Source organism: Bufo gargarizans, chromosome 8 (genome assembly GCF_014858855.1).
Source record: "Bufo gargarizans isolate SCDJY-AF-19 chromosome 8, ASM1485885v1, whole genome shotgun sequence".
NCBI classification, from domain to species: domain Eukaryota; kingdom Metazoa; phylum Chordata; class Amphibia; order Anura; family Bufonidae; genus Bufo; species Bufo gargarizans.
Window position 1 is genome coordinate 96,944,241 of NC_058087.1, and position 26,474 is coordinate 96,970,714.

General features: G+C 41.0%; 1 protein-coding gene across 1 annotated transcript in view; it reads right to left on the reverse strand.

Annotated features, from left to right (window-relative positions):
• Positions 1-26,474, reverse strand: part of TRPM2 (transient receptor potential cation channel subfamily M member 2) — a 1,289,439-nt gene that overhangs the window by 334,116 nt on the left and 928,849 nt on the right. The window contains exons 26-27 of the mRNA XM_044304068.1: positions 16,377-16,453; positions 16,193-16,294 (exon numbers count right to left, since the gene is read on the reverse strand). Coding sequence (XP_044160003.1) covers positions 16,193-16,294; positions 16,377-16,453 — 179 coding nt within the window. The remainder of the gene's footprint in view (positions 1-16,192; positions 16,295-16,376; positions 16,454-26,474) is intronic.

The window sequence follows — 26,474 nt, forward strand, 5'->3', positions numbered from 1 at the left end:
TTGGGCGAAGAAACATCATATAAAAAGCTCCTATGTACTTATACAAACGAGCTATAAGTACATAGGAGCTGTCAGTACCCAGTGCATGTTAGGAGTAGTAGTCCTGACATGCTGCTGCTCCTAGCATCCACTATGTACTTATGTTAACTGCATACCCCTATGTACTGTGGCATAGGGGTTGCAGGTAATATAACTACACAGTGCATGTTAGGAGGAGTAGTATGTTTTCGTTCAACAATATGACAACCTGTCAAAATTTTTATTTTTTAGACTGATCACAAAGAGAAAAAAAACTGCCAGGCAGCCATAAAGCCAGCCAGCGAGCTAGTCAAAAAGCCAGCGAGCTAGTCAAAAAGCCAGCCAGCTAGCCAAAAAGCCAGCCAGAAAATTATTATGACCAGTAAGTGTTTTTTTTTTTTTTTTTTTATATAGCTTCATCTTCGAGCGAGGCTGGGAGCTCTCCTCCCCGATCACGACACCTCCAGGATGTGGTATGTAAAGTTCCTTTGCTTTCCAAACTATATATTGTGTTATTATTCTAATAATTAAATTAATATTTTTTTGTTTATCAGTCAGACTCTATGGAGGAGAGTTCTCCCGGTCAAGCCAGAGGAACAGGGGAGGAGGAAGTTGGGGGTGGAGGAGAAACGGTTGGTTAATTTTATTTTTTTAATACTTTTCAAATTTTTATGCGTGTTTTTTTTAATTTATATATGTGTGTATATGTATGTGTATGTGCCAGTGAGAGGTCATCAACGATCTTCCAGAGGACGCCGTGGAGCACGCAGCGGTCGTGTGAGTATTGTAAAGTTATGTTTTTATTAAAAAGTAATTTATTGAATATAAAAATTAATATTTATTCAATTTTTTAATTTTTTTTTAGGGCTCCCAAATCTCCACCAGAAGGCATGAGGAGGACGTTGAACGATTTTATATCGACAATGACCTCCTCATCCATATGGTGGAGGAGCGTACACCGTTGTGGGACCACACCGACCGCCGCCATGCAGACCATCATCTAACACGGCTCCTCTGGAACGAGATATGTGCGGCCATTCTGCCCAACTGGGATGACCTCCGAGAAAGGCAACAGGGCAAATGCCGTAAGTATAAATTATTTGTAGAGAGCAGACATGTAAAAAAAATATTAATCAAAAGTGGTTTTACAGTCTACTTTTTTTTAAACCGCCACTTTTTTTTAAAAGGTTTTTTTTTTTTTCTTTTTGTGGCTGTTTCAATTAAATTGTAAAAACAACTTTGATTAACCGCTGATTTTAAATATACATTCTTATTTGATTTCTTTCTAGGAGATACAATCATGGTTCGGTGGCGCTCAATCAGGGACCGCTACAAGAAGGCCTTTAATGAGGAACTTCGGCGCCCGAGTGGGTCGGGAGGAACCTCAAGGCGTGAATACCGCTATTCTGCCGCCTTGGGGTTCCTACGAAGGACCCTTGAGATGCGAAGGTAAGATATAAGGTTTCTCTTAAAAACAACAACTTTTCAAACTAGGTGTATGGCCCAGACAGACTGTCATTTGGCACTTTGTCTTGGACATCCACATTGTATTTAGTGGAGTAGAGAGGAGCAATGTATGCTTCCGATTTTTCATTCAAAGTTGCTTTCCAAAAAAAGGCTATACTGTACATAGACACCTCCTTGAAAATTCATTTATTTCATGGCCTCTATGTACAGTATGTTTCTCTTTTTTTTTTTTTTTTTTTTTTTTTTTTTTTTTTTATGCAACCTCCTATGTAGCTTCTGAAGTCTCTTTGCTCACCTCTATCTCACTGTTTCTCCCATCCATACAAAATGCTAAATATTATTTTTTTTCTTTGCTTCACAGAACATCAAGCAGCACTCTTGCGCCAGAAGTTCCTCAGGAGGCGGTCCCTGAAGAGCAAGCCGCCGCGGGTCCCTCTCGTCCTGCTCCTACTGCTGGTCAGGAACACCAGGTTTCCCAACCTGTTCCCCTACTTGTGCCCTCTGGCGACGCAACAATGTTGACGATGGCTCCACTTTTTGAGGCCCTTATGCGTCGCCAGAGGTCAGGTAAGAGCCGCCAGGCTGACTACGAAGACCTCACAAGGCTCATGTATGAGTCCTTGGTGGGGATCACAAATAGGGTTGCATCTGTGGAGGATCATTTGCGTCGTCTTCAGGAGGGGGCGGTGTTGACGACACAAATGAGTCTGATGCATCACTATGTTGTGTCGTTGTTACCTGCGCTGGAACGCTTATCACCCGACCAGCAGTTTGAGGCTAGAAGACAGATGGACAGTGTTTTGTGGCAACTGGCACACCGCCCCACAACCATTCCCCCATCCTTCACCTATCCCCCATCCCACACCTATCCAAGTTTACAGCAACAGGCTCAGCATTCCCAACCTCCCCCATCCCAAACCCCCGAGCTCTTTTCTCCACACTTTTCTTCTCCTTCTTACTATGCTCCTACCTCTTTCACCACTCCCTCTACTGTTTCTCGGGAAACTCTTTTTCCTGCCCAATCCACTCTTCATACTCCCTCTGTGCCACTTGCTTCAACACGCACTTTGTTGTCCACAGTGGCAGAAGAACAACAGGACAGAGTGGACCCAAACCAATCACTTCCCTCCACCCCCCAGCATACCTTCCTTAATTTGTAATTATTTATTTTATTGTTATTTATAATGTTATTTTTGGTTTAAAAATCCTTGGACTGTTTAATTTTTTTTTTTTTTATAAACCTAGATATTTTAACTTTTAATAAAAGTTAAATCTCCCAGCACTGGCGGAGTGCCACAACTAATTGTCGCTCCTCCAGCGTGGGCAGATTTAACCTCAGTCTCCATACTACAGGCCTGATTAAATCTACCAGCGCCAGTGGAGCGACACAAGTATGTGTTGCTCCTATAGCGTGGGCACATCAATATATTGAAATAAAATCTAATAACCGTTAAATGAATATTCATTGAACCCAAAATGTAATTGAAATCAAATACAACGGGAAAACAAACATAAATTAACGGCTATTTGAAAATGATTCCCAAAATGTTTATACAAATCGGTCCTGCCAGTCCACCCTTCCTGCTTCAGAGCAGAAATAATCCACAAACGAGTCTCTTCCGTGCAACTGCCACAGTTGACCGATGTCGACAACTTTCAATGCTTGCGATCTCGCTGTCCTCCGGTACCTGTTCTAAATTGAGTGGTTCTTTTTGAAGGAGGTAGTTGTGTAACACCACAGCACACTTTACAACTTTGTCGATTGATTCAACCTTCATCTGAATTGGTTTTGTGAAAATCCGCCATTTTGCAACCAAAATTCCAAATGTGCATTCAACCATTCTTCGAGCCCTGGTCAAGCGGTAGTTGTATGTCAGTTTTTTTTAAAATCTAATCCGCGGCTGAAATACTTTTTAATTAGATTTTCACACATTTGGAAGGCCTCATCACCAACCAATACAAACGGCATGGGTGGGCCATCAGTACCTGGCAGTGGTTGAGGGGGAGGAAAATCGAATTGTCCGTTATATAGACTACGGCCCATATTTGAATTTTTAAAAACCATGGAATCGTTGGCGCGTCCATAGGCCCCTACGTCCACTGCAACAAAACGATATTGAGCATCTGCGATGGCCATTAGTATTATTGAAAAATATTTCTTGTAATTGAAATACTCTGATCCGGTTCCGTCGGGCTTGATAATACGAATGTTTCCCGTCTACCGCACCTATGCAGTTGGGGAAACTGACAAACATCGAAAAATCTTTCAGATATTTCTGTCCAATGCTGTCGAGTTGGATGTGGGATGAATTCATCATGCAGTTGTTCCCACAAAACACAGCATGTCTCCTTGACAATTATTGAGACAGTTGATATCCCAAGGCGAAATTGAAAATGGAGTGAGCCGAAAGTTTCTCCACTTGCCAAAAACCTAAATTTTAAAAGAAAAAAAATGGGTATTAAAAATTTTACCAAACAACATAATATACAAGGTATATCAATCTGACACAATTGTATTGCACCCCTACATATATTACTTTGGTCAAGATTTTTTCTGTGGCCAATATAATTGTTAATAAAATTCAACGATAAATGTTCTCCATGGCGAACAATATTCATCCCAGTTCATTCAACATCTGGCGAGTATATTGATTCAAAATTTAAAACAAGATGTACAATAAAAAAAGTGACCATCAATTGGGGCCAAAATTAGACACTTTGTACAGTGATCACAAAAAAATAAGCAAATATTGCTTAAAAATTTTATGGCTTCACACTACCAAACAGCAGCTTTTAAAAATTTAGACTAAATATTGGTTCAATATGTACTTTACCTTATGGTCAACAATAGGCGTTCTGCTGGGGAAACACAGCGACGGAAAGTGGTGTCTTGTCTTTGAATGTGAGGTGACACCCGTTGTAAGAGATCATCAAAACTTTCTACCGTCATCCGTAAGTAGTTGAAGAATTTTTCTGGATAATCCCTCAATTCAGAAATCAGAGTTTTAAAGACTCCCCTTCTTACTCTTGCAGAGGTTATTGGATGCACCCAATAGCGACGCTTTCTACGCCGTCTGGCTCGAAGACGTCTTCTCCAGCGTGAAACCAGAATTAGAGCCTGAAATCCAAAACGAATATGGTCCGGCATCATCTTTGCAATCTGCTGAAGGAACTTCTGAGTGGTAAGGACCTTTGGTTTTCTTTTATAGGCAGTTGTAGTATTTGCTTATCTTTTTGTGACCTTGGGTTTATCTTTTTATAGCCACTTGTAGTATTTGCCTAAACAGATAGCATCTTTTTATCTCTAATTTATACGCCGGATCAGTTTTTCCGTCCAAAAACGGATGGAAACGGAATAGACGGATCCGCTTTTAAGGCGGACCCGGGGGCGGATCCGACGAAAATTGACAACGGAAAGAAACTGAACGACGGATCCGGCTTTTATGGATATCGACGGAACGACGGATCCGTAGTGTGAAAAATGTACGGCGGTGTGCGTTGTGTCGGATCCGGCGGGCAATTTTTTTTTTTTTAATGGCAAATTTCCAAGTTTCAATTACTTTACATTCCCCATATGTCAACTGGATCATTTTGGGAATGATATTTTAATTTTTGGAGATGTTACAAGGCTTAGAATTTCAATTCAAAAACCCAATTTTTAGGGACCAGTTCAGGTGTGAAGTCACTTTGTGAGGCTTACATAATAGAAACCACCCAAAAATGACCCCATTCTATAAACTGCACCCCTCAAGGTATTTAAAACTGATTTTACAAACATTGTTAACCCTTTAGGTGTTCCACAAGAATTAATGGAATATAGAGATACAATTTCCAAATTTCACTTTTTGGGCAGATTTTCCATTTTAATATTTGTTTTCCAGTTACAAAGCAAGGGTAAACAGCCAAACCAAACTCAATATTTATGGCCCTGATTCTGTAGTTTACAGAAACACCCCATATGTGGTCGTAAACCGCTGTACGGGCACACGGCAAGGCGCAGAAGGAAAGGAATGCCATACGGTTTTTTGAAGGCAGATTTTGCTGGACTGGTTTGTTTGACACCCATGTCCCATTCGAAGCCCCCTGATGCACCCCTAGAGTAGAAACTCCATAAAAGTGACCCCATCTAAGAAACTACACCCTCCAGGTATTCAAAACTGATTTCACAAACATTGTTAACCCTTTAGGTGTTCCACTAGAATTAATGAAAAATAGAGATACAATTTCTAAATTTCACTTTTTTGGCAGATTTCCCATTTTAATTTTTTTTTCCGGTTACAAAGCAAGGGTTAACAGCCAAACCAAACTCAATATTTATGTCTCTGATTCTGTAGTTTACAGAAACACCCCCTTATGTGGTTGTAAACTGCTGTACGAGCACACGGCAGGGCGCAGAACTGCTATACGGTTTTTGGAAGGCAGGTTTTGCTGTTTTTTTTTTTTGTTTTTTTTTTATACACCATGTCCCATTTGAAGCCCCCCCCTGATGCACCCCTAGAGTAGAAACTCCAAAAAAATGGCCCCATTTTAGAAACTATGGGATAGGGTGGCAGTATTGTTGGTACTAGTTTAGGGTACATATGATTTTTGGTTGCTCTCACAAAAAGTGTAATATAGGCAAGATAACAAATAGCTGTTTTGGCTCCGTTTTTATTTTTTTGTTTACAACATTCATCTGACAGGTTAAATCATTTGATATTTTTATAGACCAGGTTGTCACAGATGCGGCTATACCTAATATGTATACTTTTTTTTATTTATGTAAGTTTTACACAATTATTTAATTCTTGAAAATCATGTTTTAGTGTTTCCATAGTCTGAGAGCCATAATTTTTTCAGTTTTGGGGAAATTACCTTGGGTAGGGTATGATTTTTGCGGGATGAGATAATGGTTTTAATGGCACTATTTTGGCGTGTGTGTGTGTGACTTTTTGATCGCTTGCTATTGCACTTTTTGTGATATAAGGTGACAAAAAATTGTTTATTTTGCACAGTTTTTATTTTACATTTTTTACGGTGTTCATCTGAGATGTTAGATCATGTGATATTTTTTTAGAGCCGGGTGATACGAATGTGGCGATACTAAATATGTATACTTTTTTTATTTATGTAAGTTTAACACAATAACAGCTTTAAAAAATAAAAAAATAAAAGATTTTAGTGTCTACATAATCTGAGCCACAGTCTTTTTTATTTTTTAGGCAATTGTCTCAGGTAGGGGATCAATTTTTGCGGGATGAGGTGACAGTTTGGTACTATTTTGGTGGGCAAACACCTTTTTGATCGCTTGCTGTTGTACTTTTTGTGATTTAAGGTGACAAAAATTGTTTATTTAGCACAGTTTTTATTTTTTACGGTGATCATCTGAGGGGTTAGGTCATGTGATATGTTTATAGAGCCAGTCGATACAAATGCGGCGATACCTAATATGTATCCTTTTCTTTTCCCCCTATTTTTTAAATAATTTTTTAACTTTATTTGGGGAAAATTACGTTTTTTGTTAATTTTTTCTTACCACTTAAAATTTTTGAGGGGGAAAACTTTATTTTTTCTCACTTTATTTATTGTCCCACTTTGGGACTTGAACTTTGGGGGTATATTCCTTTACAATGCATTCCAATACTCCTGTATTGGAATGCATTGGCTGTATGAGTAATACTGTGTGTGTTACTCATACAGCTTCTGAGGCCTGTGAGATCCAGGGGGCTGGATTTCACAGGCTCTTCTCCAGAAGGCAGCACAATGCCTTCCTTAGACATTGCGCTGCCTTCCATGCCATCGGTCCCCCCCCACAGCCGCATGGGGACCCATTGGCACCGCCGCTGCAACCGCAGGTAAAGCCGCAAACCACAGGTCTGAATTGATCTGCAGTTTGCGGCAATCGCAGATACGGGGGGGGGGTCACATGACTCCCCTGGTATTGTGACAGGATGCCAGCTGAATGATTTCAGCGGGCATCCTGTTTCGATTAACCCCCGCCGCGCCACAATCTTAAACCCTTGACGTACCGGCATGGGTCCTTATGGACTCGGGAAATATGCCGTATATGTTATGCATCCCCAAGGGGTAAAATCTAATTTAGCCTTTATTTCAGAAAAGTTTCTGGCAGGATTCGAACTCACAACCTTCTACATCACAGCCAAGAAGCTTAACCACTACACATAAAGCTGCAGGGCCAGTTACAAAAAAAAAGACTTCTGCTGTAGGGGAATACTTGCTGTATAATTATTCCTATACAGCAGAAGTCTCATTTAATTTTAAGTAACTGGCCATGCAGCTGTATAGTGTAGTGGTTAAAATTCTAGGCTGTAATGTAAAAGGTTGTGAGTTTGAATCCCCCCAGAAACATTTCAGAAATAGAGGCTAAATTAGATTTAAATACACTGACTCAAGCACACGTGATATTTGGCTGAGCATAGCAATGCTCGAGCCGAACTAGTGTTCGGCTGAGCATGCTCGCCCAACGCTGACAGACAAACTCATTTTTATATTATAAGAGACTAGCAGAAGGACCCGGCTTCGCAGAGGAATATTTCATCTATTTAATTTAATTCCTTAGGCCTTAGGCTGGGCCGCAGCTTTTTTAAAGGCGGCCCAGTCTAAGCTCTGCATGGGTCCTCCATGCAGCTGGGAGCGGGGGCCCGGCACTCGCATGAGAGCCGCAGCCCTGCTCTAACAGCCTGTTTAACACTTTATATTCTGTGGGCAATGGCGCCTGCCGCATGTAAAGGGGTAACAGAGGAAGCAGACTCCCTCTTTCTCCCATCGGCACCCGGCAAATGTGATTACGGAGTGCCGATGTGTGTGAAGCCTACCTGTTTTCCGATGTAAGCTCCGGTCCTGGCTGTAGTAATTTCCAGCAGGCTGAGCCTCTCTGGAGCAGCCTGCTGGTCACTTTTAAAATTGCATTGCTATTAACTGCCTCCGGACCACCTAACGCAGATCTGCGGTCCGGAGGTGGCAGCTGTGCGCTCAACGACTCATATACGCATCATCTCGTGATAGCCGAGATTTCCTGTGAACGCGCGCACACAGGCGCGCACGTTCACAGGATCGGAAGGTAAGCGAGTGGATCTCCAGCCTGCCAGCGGCGATCGTTCGCTGGCAGGCTGGAGATACGATTTTTTTTTTTTTTTTTAACCCCTAACAGGTATATTAGACACTGTTTTGATAACCGCGTCTAATATACCTGCTACCTGGTCCTCTGGTGGTCCCTTTTGTTTGGAACGACCACCAGAGGACACAGGTAGCTGTGTAAAGTAGCACCAAACACCACTACACTACACTACACTCCCCCTGTCACTTATTAACCCCTTATGAACCCCTGATCATTTCATATAGACTCCCTGATCACCCCCCTGTAAGGCTCCATTCAGACGTCCGTATGAGTTTTGCGGATCCGATCCATGTATCCGTGGTTCCGTAAAAATCATACAGACATCTGAATGGAGCCTGACAGGGGGGGGTTTTCACCCCATATAGACTCCCTGATCACCCCCCTGTCATTGATCACCCCCTGTAAGGCTCCATTCAGAATTTTTTTTGGCCCAAGTTAGCGGAAATATTATTATTTTTTTTTTTTCCTTACTAAGTCTCATATTCCACTAACTTGTGTCAAAAATAAAATCTCACATGAGCTCAACATACCCCTCACGGAATCCAAATGCGTAAAATTTTTTAGACATTTATATTCCAGACTTCTTCTCGCGCTTTAGGGCCCCTAAAATGCCAGACAAATACCCCACATGTGACCCCATTTCGGAAAGACACCCCAAGCTATTCCGTGAGGGGCATATTGAGTCCATGAAAGATTGAAATTTTTGTCCCAAGTTAGCGGAAAGGGAGACTTTGTGAGAAAATACAAAAAAAAATCCATTTCCGCTAACTTGTGCCAAAAAAAATAATAATAATTCTATGAACTCGCCATGCCGCTCATTAAATACCTTGGGGTGTCTTCTTTCCAAAATGGGGTCACATGTGGGGTATTTATACTGCCCTGGAATTTTAGGGGCCCGAAAGTGTGAGAAGAAGTCTGGGATCCAAATGTCTAAAAATGCCCCCCTAAAAGGAATTTGGGCCGCTTTGCGCATCTAGGCTGCAAAAAAGTGTCACACATGGGGTATCGCCGTACTCAGGAGAAGTTGGGGAATGTGTTTTGGGGTGTCATTTTACATGTACCCATGCTGGGTGAAATAATATCTTGGTCAAATGCCAACTTTGTATAAAAAAATAAAATAAAAAAAAAGGGAAAAGTTGTCTTTTGTCAAGATATTTCTCTCACCCAGCATGGGTATATGTAAAATGATTCCCCAACTTCTCCTGAGTACGACTATACCAGATGTGTGACACTTTTTTGCCGCCTAGGTGGGCAATGGGGCGCACATTCCAAAGAGCACCTTTAGGATTTCACAGGTCATTTTTTACACCTTTTGATTTCAAACTTCTTCTCGCGCATCTGGGCCCCTAAAATGCCAGGGCAGTATAACTACCCCACAAGTGACCCCATTTTGGAAAGAAGACACCCCGAGGTATTTTGTGATGGTCATAGTGAGTTCATGGAAGTTTTTATTTTTTGTCACAAGTTGAAAAAAAATCATCATTTTCCGCTAACTTGTGACAAAAAATAAAAAAAGTTCTATGAACTCACTATGCCCATCAGTGAATACCTTAGGGTGTCTACTTTCCGAAATGGGGTCATTTGTGGGGTGTTTTTACTGTCTGGTTATTGTAGAACCTCAGGAAACATGACAGGTGCTTAGAAAGTCAGAGCTGCTTCAAAAAGCGCAAATTCACATTTTTGTACCATAGTTTGTAAACGCTATAACTTTTACCCAAACCATTTTTTTTTTAACCCAAACATTTTTTTTTTTATCAAAGACTTGTAGAACAATAAATTTAGCTAAAAATTTATATATGGATGTCTTTTTTTTTTTTTTTTTTTTTGCAAAATTTTACAACTGAAAGTGAAATGTCATTTTTTTGCACAGAAATCGTTAAATTTTGATTAACAAAAAAAGTAAAAATGTCAGCAGCAATGAAATGCCACCAAATGAAAGCTCTATTAGTGAGAAGAAAAGGAGGTAAAATTCATTTGGGTGGTAAGTTGCATGACCGAGCAATAAACGGTGAAAGTAGTGTAGTGCAGAAGTGTAAAAAGTGGCCTGGTCATTAAGGGGGTTTCAGCTAGCGGGGTTGAAGTGGTTAAAATGCAATGCATTATAGGGATAATGCATTGTATTTTAAAATCAATCAAAATGCTGTATTTTATAGTCCCCTTGTGGGACTATTAAGTGGAAAAAAAATCAAATAAAAAAATACATTTATTAAATAAAAAAAATCAAATACAAAAATAAACTTTATTTTTCATTGAAAATACGCTTTTCATTAAAAAAAATTGCAAAAATAAAATCTCCCCTGTATATTTGGTATTGCCGCATCCATAATGAACCGGACTACATAAATAACACATATATTATACCCTATGGTGAACGCCGTGAAAAAATAAAATGACAGAATTGCTAATTTGTTCTTAGTTGCCACCGAAAAAACATGATATGTGATCAAAAAGCGTCATATACTTCAAAATGATACCAATGAAAAATATAAGTCGTCCCACAAAAATCAAGCCCTCAAGTAACTCCATATAAAGAAAAATAAAAAAGTTCTTGAAAAGCGGCAATTTAAAAACTTTTTTTCTTTCAAGAAAAGGTGTTTTATTGCAAAAAAGTAGTAAAAGATAAATGAAAAAATATATGTATTTGGTATCACTATAATCTTACTGACCCAGTGAATAAAGATATTATGTTATTTATACCAAAAAATAAACTCGGTAAAATTTGAAACGTAAAAAACGCAGTGGTAGTATGGCTGTTTTTCCCATCTCCCTCCCAGAAAGAGTTAATAAAAGTTAATTAGAAAGTTGTGTACCCCAAAATGGTTCCATTAAAAACTACAACTTGTCCAGCAAAAAACAAGCCATCATAAAGCTATATAGATGGAAAAATTTAAAAAGTTACAGCTCTTGGAACGTGACAATGAAAAAAGGAAGAAAAACTCTTGGTCAGTAAGGCCCAAAACAGGCTGGTCACTAAGGGGTTAATGTGTATGTGTGTTGTTAAAAGAACAATATCCCCCATAGCAGTGACCTCTACAGCACCCTGCTCCTTTAACAGTGAACTCCACAGTTCCCTACCCCTTAAGGCCCCTTTCACACGGGCGAGATTTCCGTGCGGGTGCGATGCGTGAGTTGAACGCATTGCACCCGCACTGAATCTGGACCCATTCATTTCTATGGGGCTGTTCACATGAGCGGTGATTTTCACGCATCACTTATGCGTTGCGTGAAAATCGCAGCATGTTCTATATTCTGCGTTTTTCACGTAACGCAGGCCCCATAGAAATGAATGGGGTTGCGTGAAAATCGCAAGCATCCGCAAGCAAGTGCGGATGCGGTGCGATTTTCACGCATGGGTTCTAGGTGACAGTCTATTCACTGTATTATTTTCGCTTATAACATGGTTATAAGGGAAAATAATAGCATTCTGAATACAGAATGCATAGTATAATAGTGCTGGGAGGGTTAAAAAAAATAAAAAAGTTAACTCACCTTATCCCCATGATCGCCTAGTTCCCGGCCGGTCTCTTCTTTAGCTGTGACTAAAGGACCTGTGGTGACGTCAGATCACATGCTCCATCACCACGGTGATGGACCATGTTATTGGAGCATGTGATCTGACATCACCAAAGGTCATTCAGCCCAAGCCCACAGCTAAAGAAGAGACCGACCGGGAACTTACACGATCATGAGGAGAAGGTGAGTTAACGTTTTTATTTTTTTTTAACCCTTCCAGCGCTATTATACTAAGCATTCTGTATTCAGAATGCTATTATTTTCCCTTATAACCATGTTATAAGGGAAAATAATAGAATCTTCAGAACATCAATCCCAAGCCCGAACTTCTGTGAAGAAGTTCGGGTACCAAACATGCGCGATTTTTCTCACGCGAGTGCAAAACGCATGACAATGTTTTGCACTCGCGCGGAAAAATCGCGGGTGTTTCTGCAACGCACCCGCACATTTTTCCGCAACGCCCGTGTGAAACCAGCCTAACACTGACCACAGTGCCCCATCACTTTAAAATGGGACCTCCACAGCAGCCCATTCCCTTAATTTTGACCTTCACAGCACCCTACTCCCTTGACAGTAACCTCCTCAGGGACCCACCCTCTTAACAGTGACCTCGACAGTACCCAGCTACCTTAATAGTGACCTTACAGTACCCTGCTGCCTTAACATTGACCTCCACAGTGTCCGCCCTTTAACAGTGACCTCCACAGTGCCCCGCTGCCTTAACAGTGACCTAACAGTACTCTGCTGCCTTAACAGTAACATCCACAGTGCATGCCTCTTTAAAAGTGACCTTCACAGCGCCCGCCTCTTTAACAGTGACCTCCATGGTGCCCACCCTTTTAACAGTAAATGCCACAGTTCCTGTCCCTTTAACAGTAACTTCCACAGTGCCCTACACCTTTAATGCTAGGGCTATACAATGACTTGTGTTGTGCAACATTTTGTCTCCACAATTTTTATAATGATAGGCTATGGTTTCGCACTGCGACATGCTGTGACTGCGACATCCAAGATAGATTCATGTATTAGCGTAGTTGTGCTGTATGTGTTGTGCAAATTATTGTCGTCCTGTACCCCTAGCCTTAAAGCTGACCTACAGCAGTGAAGAAAAATGGCTGGGTAGTTATGGAAACCTGGAGTAAAACTGTGTGTATGGCATTTGGGATTTGAAAAGTTAGGCTTGCAGTCTTGTAATAGCTAAGGCAGGTCATTTTTTGGGAATATCTCAGGAACGTCCTAGATAGCTGAGACCTGGTCTAAAATCTTCCCGGACACCTGATGTACCTGTGTGCCAAATTTGGTGAAGATCGCTCCAGTCATTTGGTCGCGCATAAAAAAAACAGAAGTACAGACAGACTCATTTTTATATACAAACCGGATTCCCAAAAAGTTGGGACACTATACAAATCGTGAATAAAAACTGAATGCAATGATGTGGAGGTGCCAACTTCTAATATTTTATTCAGAATAGAATATGAATCACGGAACAAAAGTTGAAACTGAGAAAATGTACCATTTTAAGGGAAAAATATGTTGAATCAGAATTTCATGGTGTCAACAAATCCCCCAAAAGTTGGGACAAGGCCATTTTCATCACTGTATGGCATCTCCCCTTCTTACAACACTCAACAGATGTCTGGGTACCAAAGAGACCAGTTTCTCAAGTTTAGAAATAGGAATGCTCTCCCATTCTTGTCTAATACAGGCCTCTAACTGTTCAATCGTCTTGGGCCTTCTTTGTTGCACCTTCCTCTTTATGATGCGCTAAATGTTCTCTATAGGTGAAAGATCTGGACTGCAGACTGGCCATTTCAGTACACTGATCCTTGTCCTACGCAGCCATGATGTTGTGATTGATGCAGAATGTGGTCTGGCATTATCTTGTTGAAAAATGCAGGGTCTTCCCTGAAAGAGATGACGTCTGGATGGGAGCATATGTTGTTCTAGAACCTGAATATATTTTTCTGCATTGATGGTGCCTTTCCAGACATGCAAGCTGCCCATGCCACACGCACTGATGCAACCCCATACCATCAGAGATGCAGGCTTCTGAACTTAGCGTTGATAACAACTTGGGTTGTCCTTGTCCTCTTTAGTCCGGATGACATGGCGTCCCAGATTTCCAAAAATAACTTCGAATCGTGACTCGTCTGACCACAGAACAGTCTTCCATTTTGACACACTCCATTTTAAATGATCCCTGGCCCAGTGAAAACACCTGGGGCCAGATTTATCACGACTGACAGCTCACTCCACTTTCACATATGGCTAAAGTCAGATTTATGATCGCCCCTTTAAGACTGTAATAAATGTGGTTTGACGGTAGCAGTTTATCCGTCAGTAAGCAGCTTTACAAAAGTTGCATGTTTTTATGAAAAAGTCGCATGTTCTATTAAAAAGTCTCATAAGATAAGCATGGTCCTCACTGGAGTGAAGTTGCGACTTTTTTGCGACTTTTTAAAAAAGTCCCAATAGTAAATCTGTCTAGAGATTCATTTACATACGAAAACACGCCCACTTTCAGAAAACTGGCGAGCATAGTGCAGAGCAGAAAAAAGTCGCAAATTTGTGCGCAGTTTTAGCCTTTGGGACTTTTTTGCGACTTTTCCACTCCACAAAAGTGACTTTGCATAATGATATATCTGGCCCCTGAGCTTGTGGATCTTGCTTAGAAATGGCTTCTTCTTTGCACTGTAGAGTTTCAGCTGGCAACGGCGGATGGCACGGTGGATTGTGTTCACTGACAATGGTTTCTGGAAGTATTTCTGAGCCCATTCTGTGATTTCCTTTACAGTAGCATTCCTGTTTGTGGTGCAGTGTCGTTTAAGGGCCCGGAGATCACGGGCATCCAGTATGGTTTTACGGCCTTGACCCTTACGCACAGAGATTGTTCCAGATCCTCTGAATCTTCGGATGATGTTATGCACAGTTGATGATGATAGATGCAAAGTCTTTGCAATTTTACGCTGGGTAACACCTTTCTGATATTGCTCCACTATCTTTCTGCGCAACATTGTGGGAATTGGTGATCCTCTACCCATCTTGGCTTCTGAGAGACACTGCCACTCTGAGAAGCTCTTTTTATACCCAATCACGTTGCCAATTGACCTAATTAGTGTTAATTGGTCTTCCAGCTCTTCGTTATGCTCAAATTTACTTTTTCCAGCCTCTTATTGCTACTTGTCCCAACTTTTGGGGGATTTGTTGACACCTTGAAAATGTAAATCAACGCATTTTTCCTTTTTAAAATGATACATTTGCTCGGATTAAATGTTTGATCTGTCATCTACGTTCTATTACAAAATATTGACATTTGCCATCTCCACATCATTGCATTCAGTTTTTATTCACAATTTGTTTAGTGTCCCAACTTTTTTGGAATCTGGTTTTGTATATAAGAGACTAACAGAAGGACCCAGCTTCGCACTAGTATATTTCATCTATTTAATTTAATGTTTGTGTGTCGTTAAAATATAATCGACAGTATCCCTCATAACAGTGACCTCTACAGCACCCCGCCCCACTGTCTGCTGAGCTGTGTATCTAATCCTATCCTGTGTGATACTGTCTGCTGAACTGTGCATGTCGTCATGTAGCCCTAGCCTAAAGCTGACCTACAGCAGTGAAGAAAAATGGCTGGGTTGTTATAGAAACCTGGAGTAAATATATATAGATAGATAGAGATAGATATAGATATATATATATATATATATATATATATATATCTCTATCTCTCGTTTGGGAGCTGGTTAAACATATCTGTCTGCAATTAATTTGAGGGGCCTCAATAATTCTAATACCACATGGGTTCATTAGGGCACAAGTTGGCATAAATAAAATCTTTTTTCTAATGAATTTATATAAGAAAAAATCAGTTGTTCTTACCAAACAGGAAAAGAAAGTATACTAGCATCAAAGAATATTATGGAATGTATACCAAACACGCACAAAACAGTGGACACAGTCTGGATTGATTCTATATAAACTGATCATTCCTCATCAACACATGCTATAAAATCAATATAGCATCAATGTAATGCTATGGAAACATCAATATACTGGCTGTTCTGCACTTACAGTGGTAGTCCATCTTGAACCCGATATGTTGCACAGTAGCTTTGACGATTTATGGTCCCATCAAAAGTGTTAAAATGTATCTTTTGAAGTGTCTCTAGGGAGCTAAAAACATTTTTCAATTATTTACACATTTATTGCAGCTTTCAAATAAAATATAATGTTTCAGAAAGTGTTTAGGACTTACTCAGTATCAGGGTCATGAAATTGTTTGTCCTTCCTAATAGCAGTATAAAAAGTAGGATTATATATACTAAATTCCACCTGAAAAAAGAACAGGAATATATTTAATCTCAATGCAAATTAGCATAATTATAATACATTAGGAAATATACCTCTTTATTGAAATCAAAAGTGAGTAAAAAATGGTAGGATGTGGGGTGTTTCTGACAATCAGTTTTTGATGGCCAAGTCTGAGAATAAGCCATTAAAAATAAAATTGTGGCATATTCCTTTAAAGGTATGTTCCCGCATAGCAGAACTTCTGCAGACTCGATGCAGACATGGATTTGCATGTTACAAACCTGCAGCGTTGTGCAGTATAGTAGATGATATCTTCACAAATCTCACCATACGCTGCATAAAAATACACTGAATAAACTGCTTTGCATTGTGGTTTTTTTTCTTCCCAGCATTTACCACCTGTGATCTATGCATATATCCATTATTTTTAACATAGGAAAGACACATTGGGCATAATGCTGCCATGATCTTGCCCAGGGGTGTAGCTAAAAGGTCATAGGCCCTGGTGCAAGAGTTCATTCTGGGCCCCCTTCCCTCAGTGCTTTGTGGCCAGGGGCAGGGAAGCACATAGCCTTCCTGCTGCCTGAGGCAAAAATTGAAACAGCACCCCCCCCCCCCCATGCCAAATTCTTGACCTAACCAATTTCCTCCAGCCAGAGGTGTAACTTGACCAGCATGCACTTTCTATAATACCAGTGTCTTCTTATGTGGCACAAGGGTCTTTGGGGCCCACTCAGGCTCCTGGGCCCGGTAGCGACTGCTACCTCTGCATCCCCTATAGCTACGCCCCTGATCTTGCCATTGGATAGATCAGAGATGTATATGATTTTTATTGTATTACCACCTCTGTCTAGAGTGTGCCTGTTTGGTAACTGTATGAAGTCCTATATTCTATGTGCTAGCTAAAAATGTGGTATGTTTAATAAGGACATATTCTTTAATGTTCTATGTATTATTTTGTGCAGACTGTCTGAGGAAGGTTATTGGACTGAAAACGCTCATACCACCACTTGTCTGATATGTCACTGAGTTTATTTAAATAAATTTGCCTAAAGAGGTATTCCGGTTACAGTAAGTCATTCCCTATCGACAGGATAGGGGATAGCTATCGTAGTGTTGATCAAGCACCATAGTGCTCGGGTGCCCGGGCCGGGCACATCAGGATGCTCGGGTGCTCAGTAAAGGAAGTCAATGGGAGAACTGGAGCATTAAACCAGGCACCCCTGCTCTGAAGAAGGGAGGGTGTCTGGTTCATAGGAAAAGGTCAGAAATTTTGCCAAACCACTGAAATGGTTTGGCAAAAGCATGGGAAGGATGTCTGGATGCATCTTGGACTCCCAGGTCGCTGCTGGGAACGATTTTGTCTGAGTAGTACGCCACTTTCACAGACTGACAATAATATGCACAAAACCAAAGAAAATAATATTTATTTGAGGAAATATTGTTAGAAAACATTCTTTCCTGTATATTTACTTGTACAGTATATAAAGTGCAAGTGCTGTGCAAGAATTACAAGGAAGAGGCACTCTGATACAACCTGTGTATCACATAAAGGAGGGCCTCATTCACATTGTGGTACAATTGTTCATGTAGTGGGATTCCTACACTCATAAAGCCTATGCACTAAGTGAAAGGGCTGCCAAAAATTAGAAGGAGCCAGCACCCCAATACACCCTTTGTTACACATAAAGTAGGGCATCATACACAGCCTTGAAAAATTATGATTAATGGCCTGCTGGTGACGCTCAAAAACATTTGGAGCAAGGGCCTGCTGATCTGACCTTCTAAAACATTATGGGTGACATCCTGCTGCCGCTTTGGTGACTCTAGATAGCCTGGGGCCGACAGCATGCACTCTTGATGGCCTATCAACTTTCGATGTTATTGTCAGCGCAAACCATGGTGACTACGGGTAACGGGGAATCAGGGTTCAATTCCGGAAAGGGAGCCTGAGAAATGGCTACGGCTACCACATCCAAGCAAGGCATCAGGCATGTAAATTACCTATTAAGTATAATTAGGTGTGGGCATGCAGGTGAGCTGACCCTATAAAAATTTTTAGGTGCGGGCCTGCTGGTAAGCTGACTATTTAAAACATTGTAGGTGAGGGCCTGCTGGTGAGCTGACACTCTAAAAAATTATATGCGAGGGCCTTCAGATGAGCTGACCCTGTAAAATATTGTAAGTCAAGGCCTGCTGATAGAGATGACCTTGTGGATCGCACGGCAGTCGTTTTGCGGCAAACTTTGCTCGTTCGCGGTTCGTTGAACGGGCGAACATATGGCGATGTCCACTGGCGCCATGTTCTTTTACATTGTGGAGAACTTTGACTCATGACACATCCATCAGAAGGAACAGGACAGCCAAATGAGACGTTTCAGCACATAGACATGCCCCCTACCTTATAAATAAACCCGATCTGGACGCCATTTTATATTCAGCCTTTTGCCAGTGTAGGGAGAGGTTGCTGTGTGGAGCAGAGATAGACTGTTAGGGACACCAAACACTAGCTAATAGGGCCACAAAAGTCCTTTTAAGGACTGGTATATGTGTGCTATCGATAAGTGTGACTTACTGAGGTGTGTGATATACTTTCTATGTTAGAAAGTAGGCTTGCTTTGCTAAGTGGGCTTCTTATTAAGTGGAGTTAAAGAAAACTTATGGTGCTGAGTGCGATTGTGCGGGAGTGATTACATGTGGCTGAGTGTGGTTTGAAGCAGAGATCCTTGAAAGTCAAGTTTTTGCATTTTAGTATTGCCATTTAAAACTTTTTTTATATTTTTTTCTCTCTGCTGTGTATTGCCATTTAAACCCATTTTTTTTCTCTCTGCTTGATTAAGGGGAGTGGCCTGGGCAACCAGCTGCTATAAATTGAACCACAGAACTCTCCCAGAGGCTTGCTGTACTAAGTGCGCTTCTTATTAAGTGGAGTTAAAGAAAAGGACTTCTGGTGCTGAGTGTGATTTTGTGGGAGTAATTGAAGTTGGCTGAGTGTGGTTTGAAGCAGAGATCCTTGAAAGTTACGTTTTTGCACCTTAGACCGGTGAAGATCTTGCATGATGTATGCAGTCCTGGAACAGCCGTTCGAGGGTGTATATATTTGTTCAAGATGTGATCAAATTACCCATTTGGAATCGCAAATCAAGTCTCTAAACTGGCAAGTTGCAACACTGAGAGGCATCGACAATTTGCAAGAGAGTTTGCGTCTCACTGAGCAAGTACTCTTTGGGGTAGATAAGGGGGAGGGTGACAGAGAGGAGGCTGAGGAAAGTGAGGTAGCTAGCTGGGTAACAGTTAGAAAGCAGGGTAGAGGGAAGAGTCCCAGGGAGGCTAGCCCTGATCTGACACACCCCAACAAGTTTGCACGTTTGGCAGATGAGGGGGATGTCAGTCCAGGAACAGCACTGCTACAGCCGGACACTTCCTCTGCCAGTCAGGGGAATGTCAGCTCCAGTAAGCAGGGAACCAGGAAAGCAGGGCAGGCAAGACAGGTGCTTGTAGTAGGAGACTCCATTATTAGGGGAACAGATAGGGCAATCTGTCACAAAGACCGTGATCGCCGAACAGTATGCTGTCTTCCTGGCACTATAGTTCGACACATCGCGGATTGAGTTGACAGATTACTGGGAAAGGCTGGAGAAGATCCAGCGGTCATGGTCCATATCGGAACAAATGACAACGTTAGAGGTAGGTGGAGAGTCCGTAAAAATGATTTCAGGGATTTAGCTCAAAAGCTTAAAGCAAGGACCTCAAAGGTAGTATTTTCCAAAATACTGCCTGTACCACAAGAAAGGCAGCGGGAGATTAGGGAGATTAACAAGTGGCTCAAGAACTGGTGTAGGAAGGAGGGGTTTGGGTTCCTGGAGAACTGGTCCGGCTTCTCTATCGGCTACAGGCTCTATCGTAGGGACGGGCTGCACCTCAATGGGGAAGGGGCAGCTGTGTTGGGGAGAAATATGACTAGAAGGTTGGAAGAGTGTTGAAATTGGGGACCACAGGGGGAGGGAAATTACATTATAGGAGGGGAATATCGTTCAGATAGAGACCGGGGACACGGTAGTGAGACTGGGGGAGGAATGGAAGGAGGGACTAGAACAGTTCAGAAGGAAAGGTGTAGGGTAAAATATAAATATATATATATATATATATATATATATATATATATATATATATACAGTACAGACCAAAAGTTTTTGACACACCTTCTCATTCAAAGAGTTTTCTTTATTTTCATGACTATGAAAATTGTTGATTCACACTGAAGGCATCAAAACTATGAATTAACACATGTGGAATTATATACATAACAAAAACGTGTGAAACAACTGAAAATATGTCATATCCTAGGTTCTTCAAAGTAGACACCTTTTGCTTTGATTATTACTTTGCACACTCTTTCTCTTGATGAGCTTCAAGAGGTAGTCACCTGAAATGGTCTTCCAACAGTCTTGAAGGAGTTCCCAGAGATGCTAAGTACTTGTTGGCCCTTTTGCCTTCACTCTGCGGTCCAGCTCACCCCAAACCATCTCAATTTGGTTTAGGTCCAGTGACTGTGGAGGCCAGGTCATCTGCTCCATCACTCTCCTTCATTCGTCAAATAGCCCTTACACAGCCTGGAGGTGTGTTTGGGGTCATTGTTCTGTTGAAAAATAAATGATGGTCCAACTAAACGCAAACCGGATGGAATAGCATGCTGCTGCAAGATGCTGTGGTAGCCATGCTGGTTCAGTATGCCTTCAAATTAGAATAAATCCCCAACAGTGTCACCAGAAAAGTATCCCCACACCATCACACCTCATCCTCCATGCTCGGTGGGAACGAGGCATGTAGAGTCCATCCGTTCACCTTTTCTGCGTCGCACAAAGACACGGTGGTTGGAACCAAAGATCTCAAATTTGGACTCGTCAGACCAAAGCACAGATTTCCACTGGTCTAATGTCCATTCCTTGTGTTCTTTAGCCGAAAAAAGTCCCTTCTGCTTGTTGCCTGTCCTTAGCAGTGGTTTCCTAGCAGATATTCTACCATGAAGGTCTGATTCACACAGTCTCCTCTTAACAGTTATTCTAGAGATGTGTCTGCTGCTAGAACTCTGTGTGGCATTGACCTGGTCTCTAATCTGAGCTGTTGTTAACCTGCGATTTCTGAGGCTGGTGACTCGGATGAACTTATCCTCCACAGCAGAGGTGACTCTTGGTCTTTCTTTTGTGGGGCGGTACGCATGTGAGCCAGTTTCTTTGTAGCGCTTGATGGTTTTTGTGACTGAACTTGGGGACACTTTCAAAGTTTTCCCAATTTTTCGACTGACTGAGCTTCATTCCTTAAAGTAATGATGGCCACTCGTTTTTCTTTTCTTAGCTGCTTTTTTCTTGCCATAATAGAATTTCTAATAGTCTATTTTGTAGGACTATATAAGGCAATAAATCCCACTTATTAAACCTGACAGGGCACACCTGTGAAGTGAAAACCATTTTAGGTGACTACCTCTTGAAGCTCATCAAGTGAATGCCAATCAAAGCAAAAGGTGGCTAATTTGAAGAACCTAGAATATGACATATTTTCAGTTGTTTCACACTTTTTTGTTATGTCTATAATTCCACATGTGTTAATTCATAGTTTTGATGCCTTCAGTGTGAATCTACAATTTTCTTAGTTATGAAAATAAAGAAAACTCTTTGAATGAGAAGGTGTGTCCAAACCTTTGGTCTGTACTGTAAGTGAAGGACATGAACATGTGGAGTCACTATGGGTAGAGATACATGGAGCTAAAAACAATAATAAATTACTACAAAGAAAAAATATGGGGGATTCAGCCCGCACAACCCCTAGCAGGTGTAGATTGCTATGGCGAAATACAGACACAAACGCAAAAATACAAAATGCAATCGCACACTGCAACCAGCACTTTGCCCTGCCTTTTATGCTGGATGTTGAATAAGGCATTGGTGTACATTTTGGCCAAAGCGTAATAAGCCACTCACCACGTCAAGGTCGCCTTAATGAGTGGTCCCTAACTACTAATAGGAGTTTACCATAAGCCACCTAATATACCAGAGTACACAGAAAATCTACTACTAAACAAGACAGACAAGGCTGCAAATCATAATGAGGTGGTTATTATGGGGTACATCAACTACCCAGATATAGACTGGGAAACTGAAACTTGTACATCTCATAAAGGAAACAGGTTCTTGGCAATAACCAAAGACAATTACCTCTCCCAACTGGTTCAGGACCTGACTAGAGGGACGGCCATACTGGACTTAGTATTAACCAAAAGGCCTGAGACAACAACAGAAGTGCCTGTTGGGGGACACCTGGGAAATAGTGACCATAAAGTTATAACCTTCCAATTATCATTCAAAAGAGCGTTTCTACAGGGAGGAACAAAAATACCAAACTTCAAAAAAGCTAAATTTAGCCAACTAAGAGAGGCCATAGGCCTAACTAACTGGGACAAAGTCCTCAAAAATAAAAATACAGCCACAAAATGGGATATCTTTAAAAGCATCCTAAAATCTCATTGTGAGAGGTACATACCTTAAAAGGTTAAGGAACAAAAAAAAAAAAAAAAAAACAATGTGGATAAATAGAACTGTAAAAAAAAACTATAAAGGGAAAAAATAAAACATGTAAAAAACAAATAAAAGCGGCCAAACTAGAGACCGAGAGATTAATTGCCAAAGAGAGTAAAACTAACCCTAAAATGTTCTTCAATTATATAAATGTTAAAAAGTATAACTCTGAAGGTGTCGGCCGTTTAAAGAGAAATGAGGGGGAAGTCACAGAGAGCGATGAGGAGAAAGCAAAGCTGTTAAATATTTTTTCTCTCCAATGTATTCACTGAGGAAAACAAACTGTCAGATGACATGCAGAATGTAAAAATAAATTCCCTATTAAAAGTGTCCTGTCTGACCCAGGAAGAAGTACATCAGCGACTTAAAATGATTAAAATATACACATTGCCAGGACCTGATGGCACACACCCCCGTGTCCTAAGGGAATTAAGTAATACCATAGCCAGACCCTTATTTGCATATGGATATTTGCGGACTGTATACTGACATGGAATGTCCCACAGGATTGGCACATGGCAAATGTGGTGCCAATACTCAAAAAGGGTCCAAAAACAGAGCCTGGAAACTATAGGCCGCTAAGTTTAACATCTGTTGTGGGTAAACTGAAGGTTTTCGATGTTTTCTTTAAGCATCCCAACGCAAATAAGCAAATAACACCAAACTAATTTAATCAGTTTCTATGAGGAGGTAAGTTCTAGATTTGACAGCGGTGGATTAATGGATGTCATATATCTGGACTTCTCCAAAGCATTTCACACTGTACCACATAAAAGGTTAGTATATAAAATGAGAATGTTCGGACTGGGAGAAAACGTCTGTAAGCGGGTAAGTAACTGGCTCAATGATAGAAAACAGAGGGTGGTTATTAACGGTACACACTCAGATTGGGTCACTGTCACTAGTGGGGTACCTCAGGGGTCAGTCAGTATTGGGCCCTATTCTCTTCAATATATTTATTAATGATCTTGTAGTCAATGGAGAACATTCAAAACAAGGTCATGTTACCAGTGGGATTCCACAGGGATCTGTATTGGGACCAATTTTGTTTAATATCTTCATAAGTGATATTGCAAAAGGCCTCGATGGTAAGGTTTGTCTTTTTGCTGATGACACAAAGATATGTAACAGGGTTGATGTTCCTGGAGGGAAACGCCAAATGGAAAAGGATTTAGGAAAACTAGAAGAATGGTCAGAACTCTGACAACTGAAATTTAATGTGGATAAGTGCAAGATAATGCACCTGGGGCGTAAAAACCCAAGGGCAGAATATAGAATATTTGACACAGTCCTGACCTCAGTATCTGAGGAAAGGGATTTAGGAGTAATTATTTCAGAAGACTTAAAGGTGGGAAGACAATGTAATAAAGCAGCACGAAATGCCAGCAGAATGCTTGGATGTATAGGGAGAGGTATAAGCAGTAGAAAGAGTGAAGTGCTTATGCCGCTGTACAGAGCACTAGTGAGACCTCAACTGGAGTATTGTGCGCAGTACTGGAGGCCATATCTCCAGAAGGATATAGATACTCTAGAGAGAGTTCAGAGAAGAGCTACTAAACTAGTACATGGATTGCAGGATAAAACTTACCAGGAAAGATTAAAGGACCTTAACATGTATAGCTTGGAAGAAAGAAGAGACCGAGGGGATATGATAGAAACTTTTAAATACATAAAGGGAATCAAATCTGTAAAGGAGGAGAGCATATTTAAAAGAAGAAAAACTACCACAAGAGGACACAGTTTTAAATTAGAGGGGCAAAGGTTTAAAAGTAATATAAGGAAGTATTACTTTACTGAAAGAGTAGTGGATGCATGGAATAGCCTTCCTGCAGAAGTGGTAGCGGCAAATACAGTGAAGGAGTTTAAGCATGCATGGGATAGGCATAAGGCTATCCTTCATATAAGATAGGGCCAGGGACTATTCATAGGATTCAGATATATTGGGCAGACTAGATGGGCCAAATGGTTCTTATCTGCCGACACATTCTATGTTTCTATGTTGTAGAAGGCATAGTAAAGTATCAATTTTCACAGATGACACCAAACTGTGTAAAGTAAATAACACTGAAGAGGACAGTATACTACTATTGAGGGATCTGGATAGATTGGAGGCTTGGGCAGGTAAGTGACAGATGAGGTTTAACAATGACAAATGTAAAGTTATGCACATGGGAAGGAATAATGCAAGTCACCCGTACATACTAAATCAGTGGTTCTCAACCTTTCTAAAGCCGTGACCCCTTAATACAGTGCCTCATGTTGTGGTAACCCCCAACCATTACATTTTTTTCCTTGCTACACCATAACTAATTTTGCTACTGTTATGAATTGTAATGTAAATATCTTTTTGACCCACCAAAAACACGCACAGACACCAATACACCAAATGTTAATTCAAATACACAAGTATTCATTCATAACCACAGAACTTTAGCATAAATACAAAATATTTGTAAACCAAATAAATAACGTTAAAATAAATAATAAACAACAAATACCCCCTAAAAAAAATTAATCAGTGGTGTGCACAGTACCCCTCAAATAAATAACTCAGTGGTGCTCACAGTAGCCCACCAAAAATAAAATAAAAATCAGTGGTGCTCAGGGTCCCCCAAATAAATAAATCAGCGGGGCTTCAGGTCTCCCCCAAATAAATAAATCTGCGGTGCTTCAGGTCCCCCCCCCCCAAATAAATAAATCAATGGTGCTCAGGGTCCCCCAAATAAATAAATCAGAAGTGCTCAGGGTCCCCCAAATAAATAAATCAGCGGTGCTTCATGTCCCCCCAAATAAATTAAGCCTTGCTCAGCCAAATAATTAAAATAAAATTAGCCAGGCTCAGCCAGGCTCAATTAAATCATTGGTGGCAGTGGTGCTCAGCGGCGGTGTCATTAACGAAAAAACTCGGACCTCAGCAGACAGACGTCAGGCTCCTTCAAGCACAGGCAGTGATAGGGCATCACTTCCTGTGCGCGAGGATAAGGGGCCGCTGCTGTTGTGCGGGCGACCCACAATAGGAAGCCTCAGGCGACCCCCCGGAAAGGGCCGATCGACCCCCAAAGGGGTTGCGACCCCTAGGTTGAGAACTGCTGTACTAAATGGTAAAAAAAAACTTGGTAACACTGACATGGAAAAGGATCTAGGAATTTTAATAAACAGCAAACTAAGCTGCAAAAACCAATGTCAGGCAGCTGCTGCCAAGGCCAATAAGATAAATGGGTTTCATCAAAAGGAGCATAGATGCCCGTGATAAGAACATTTACAAATCACTAGTCAGACCACACATGGAGTACTGTGTACAGTTCTTGGCTCCTGTATACAAGGCAGACATAGCAGAGCTGGAGAGGGTCCAGAGGAGGGCAACTAAAGTAATAACTGGAATGGGGCAACTACAGTACCCTGAAAGATTATCAAAATTAGGGTTATTCACTTTAGAAAAAAAGACGACTGAGGGGAGATCTAATTACTAT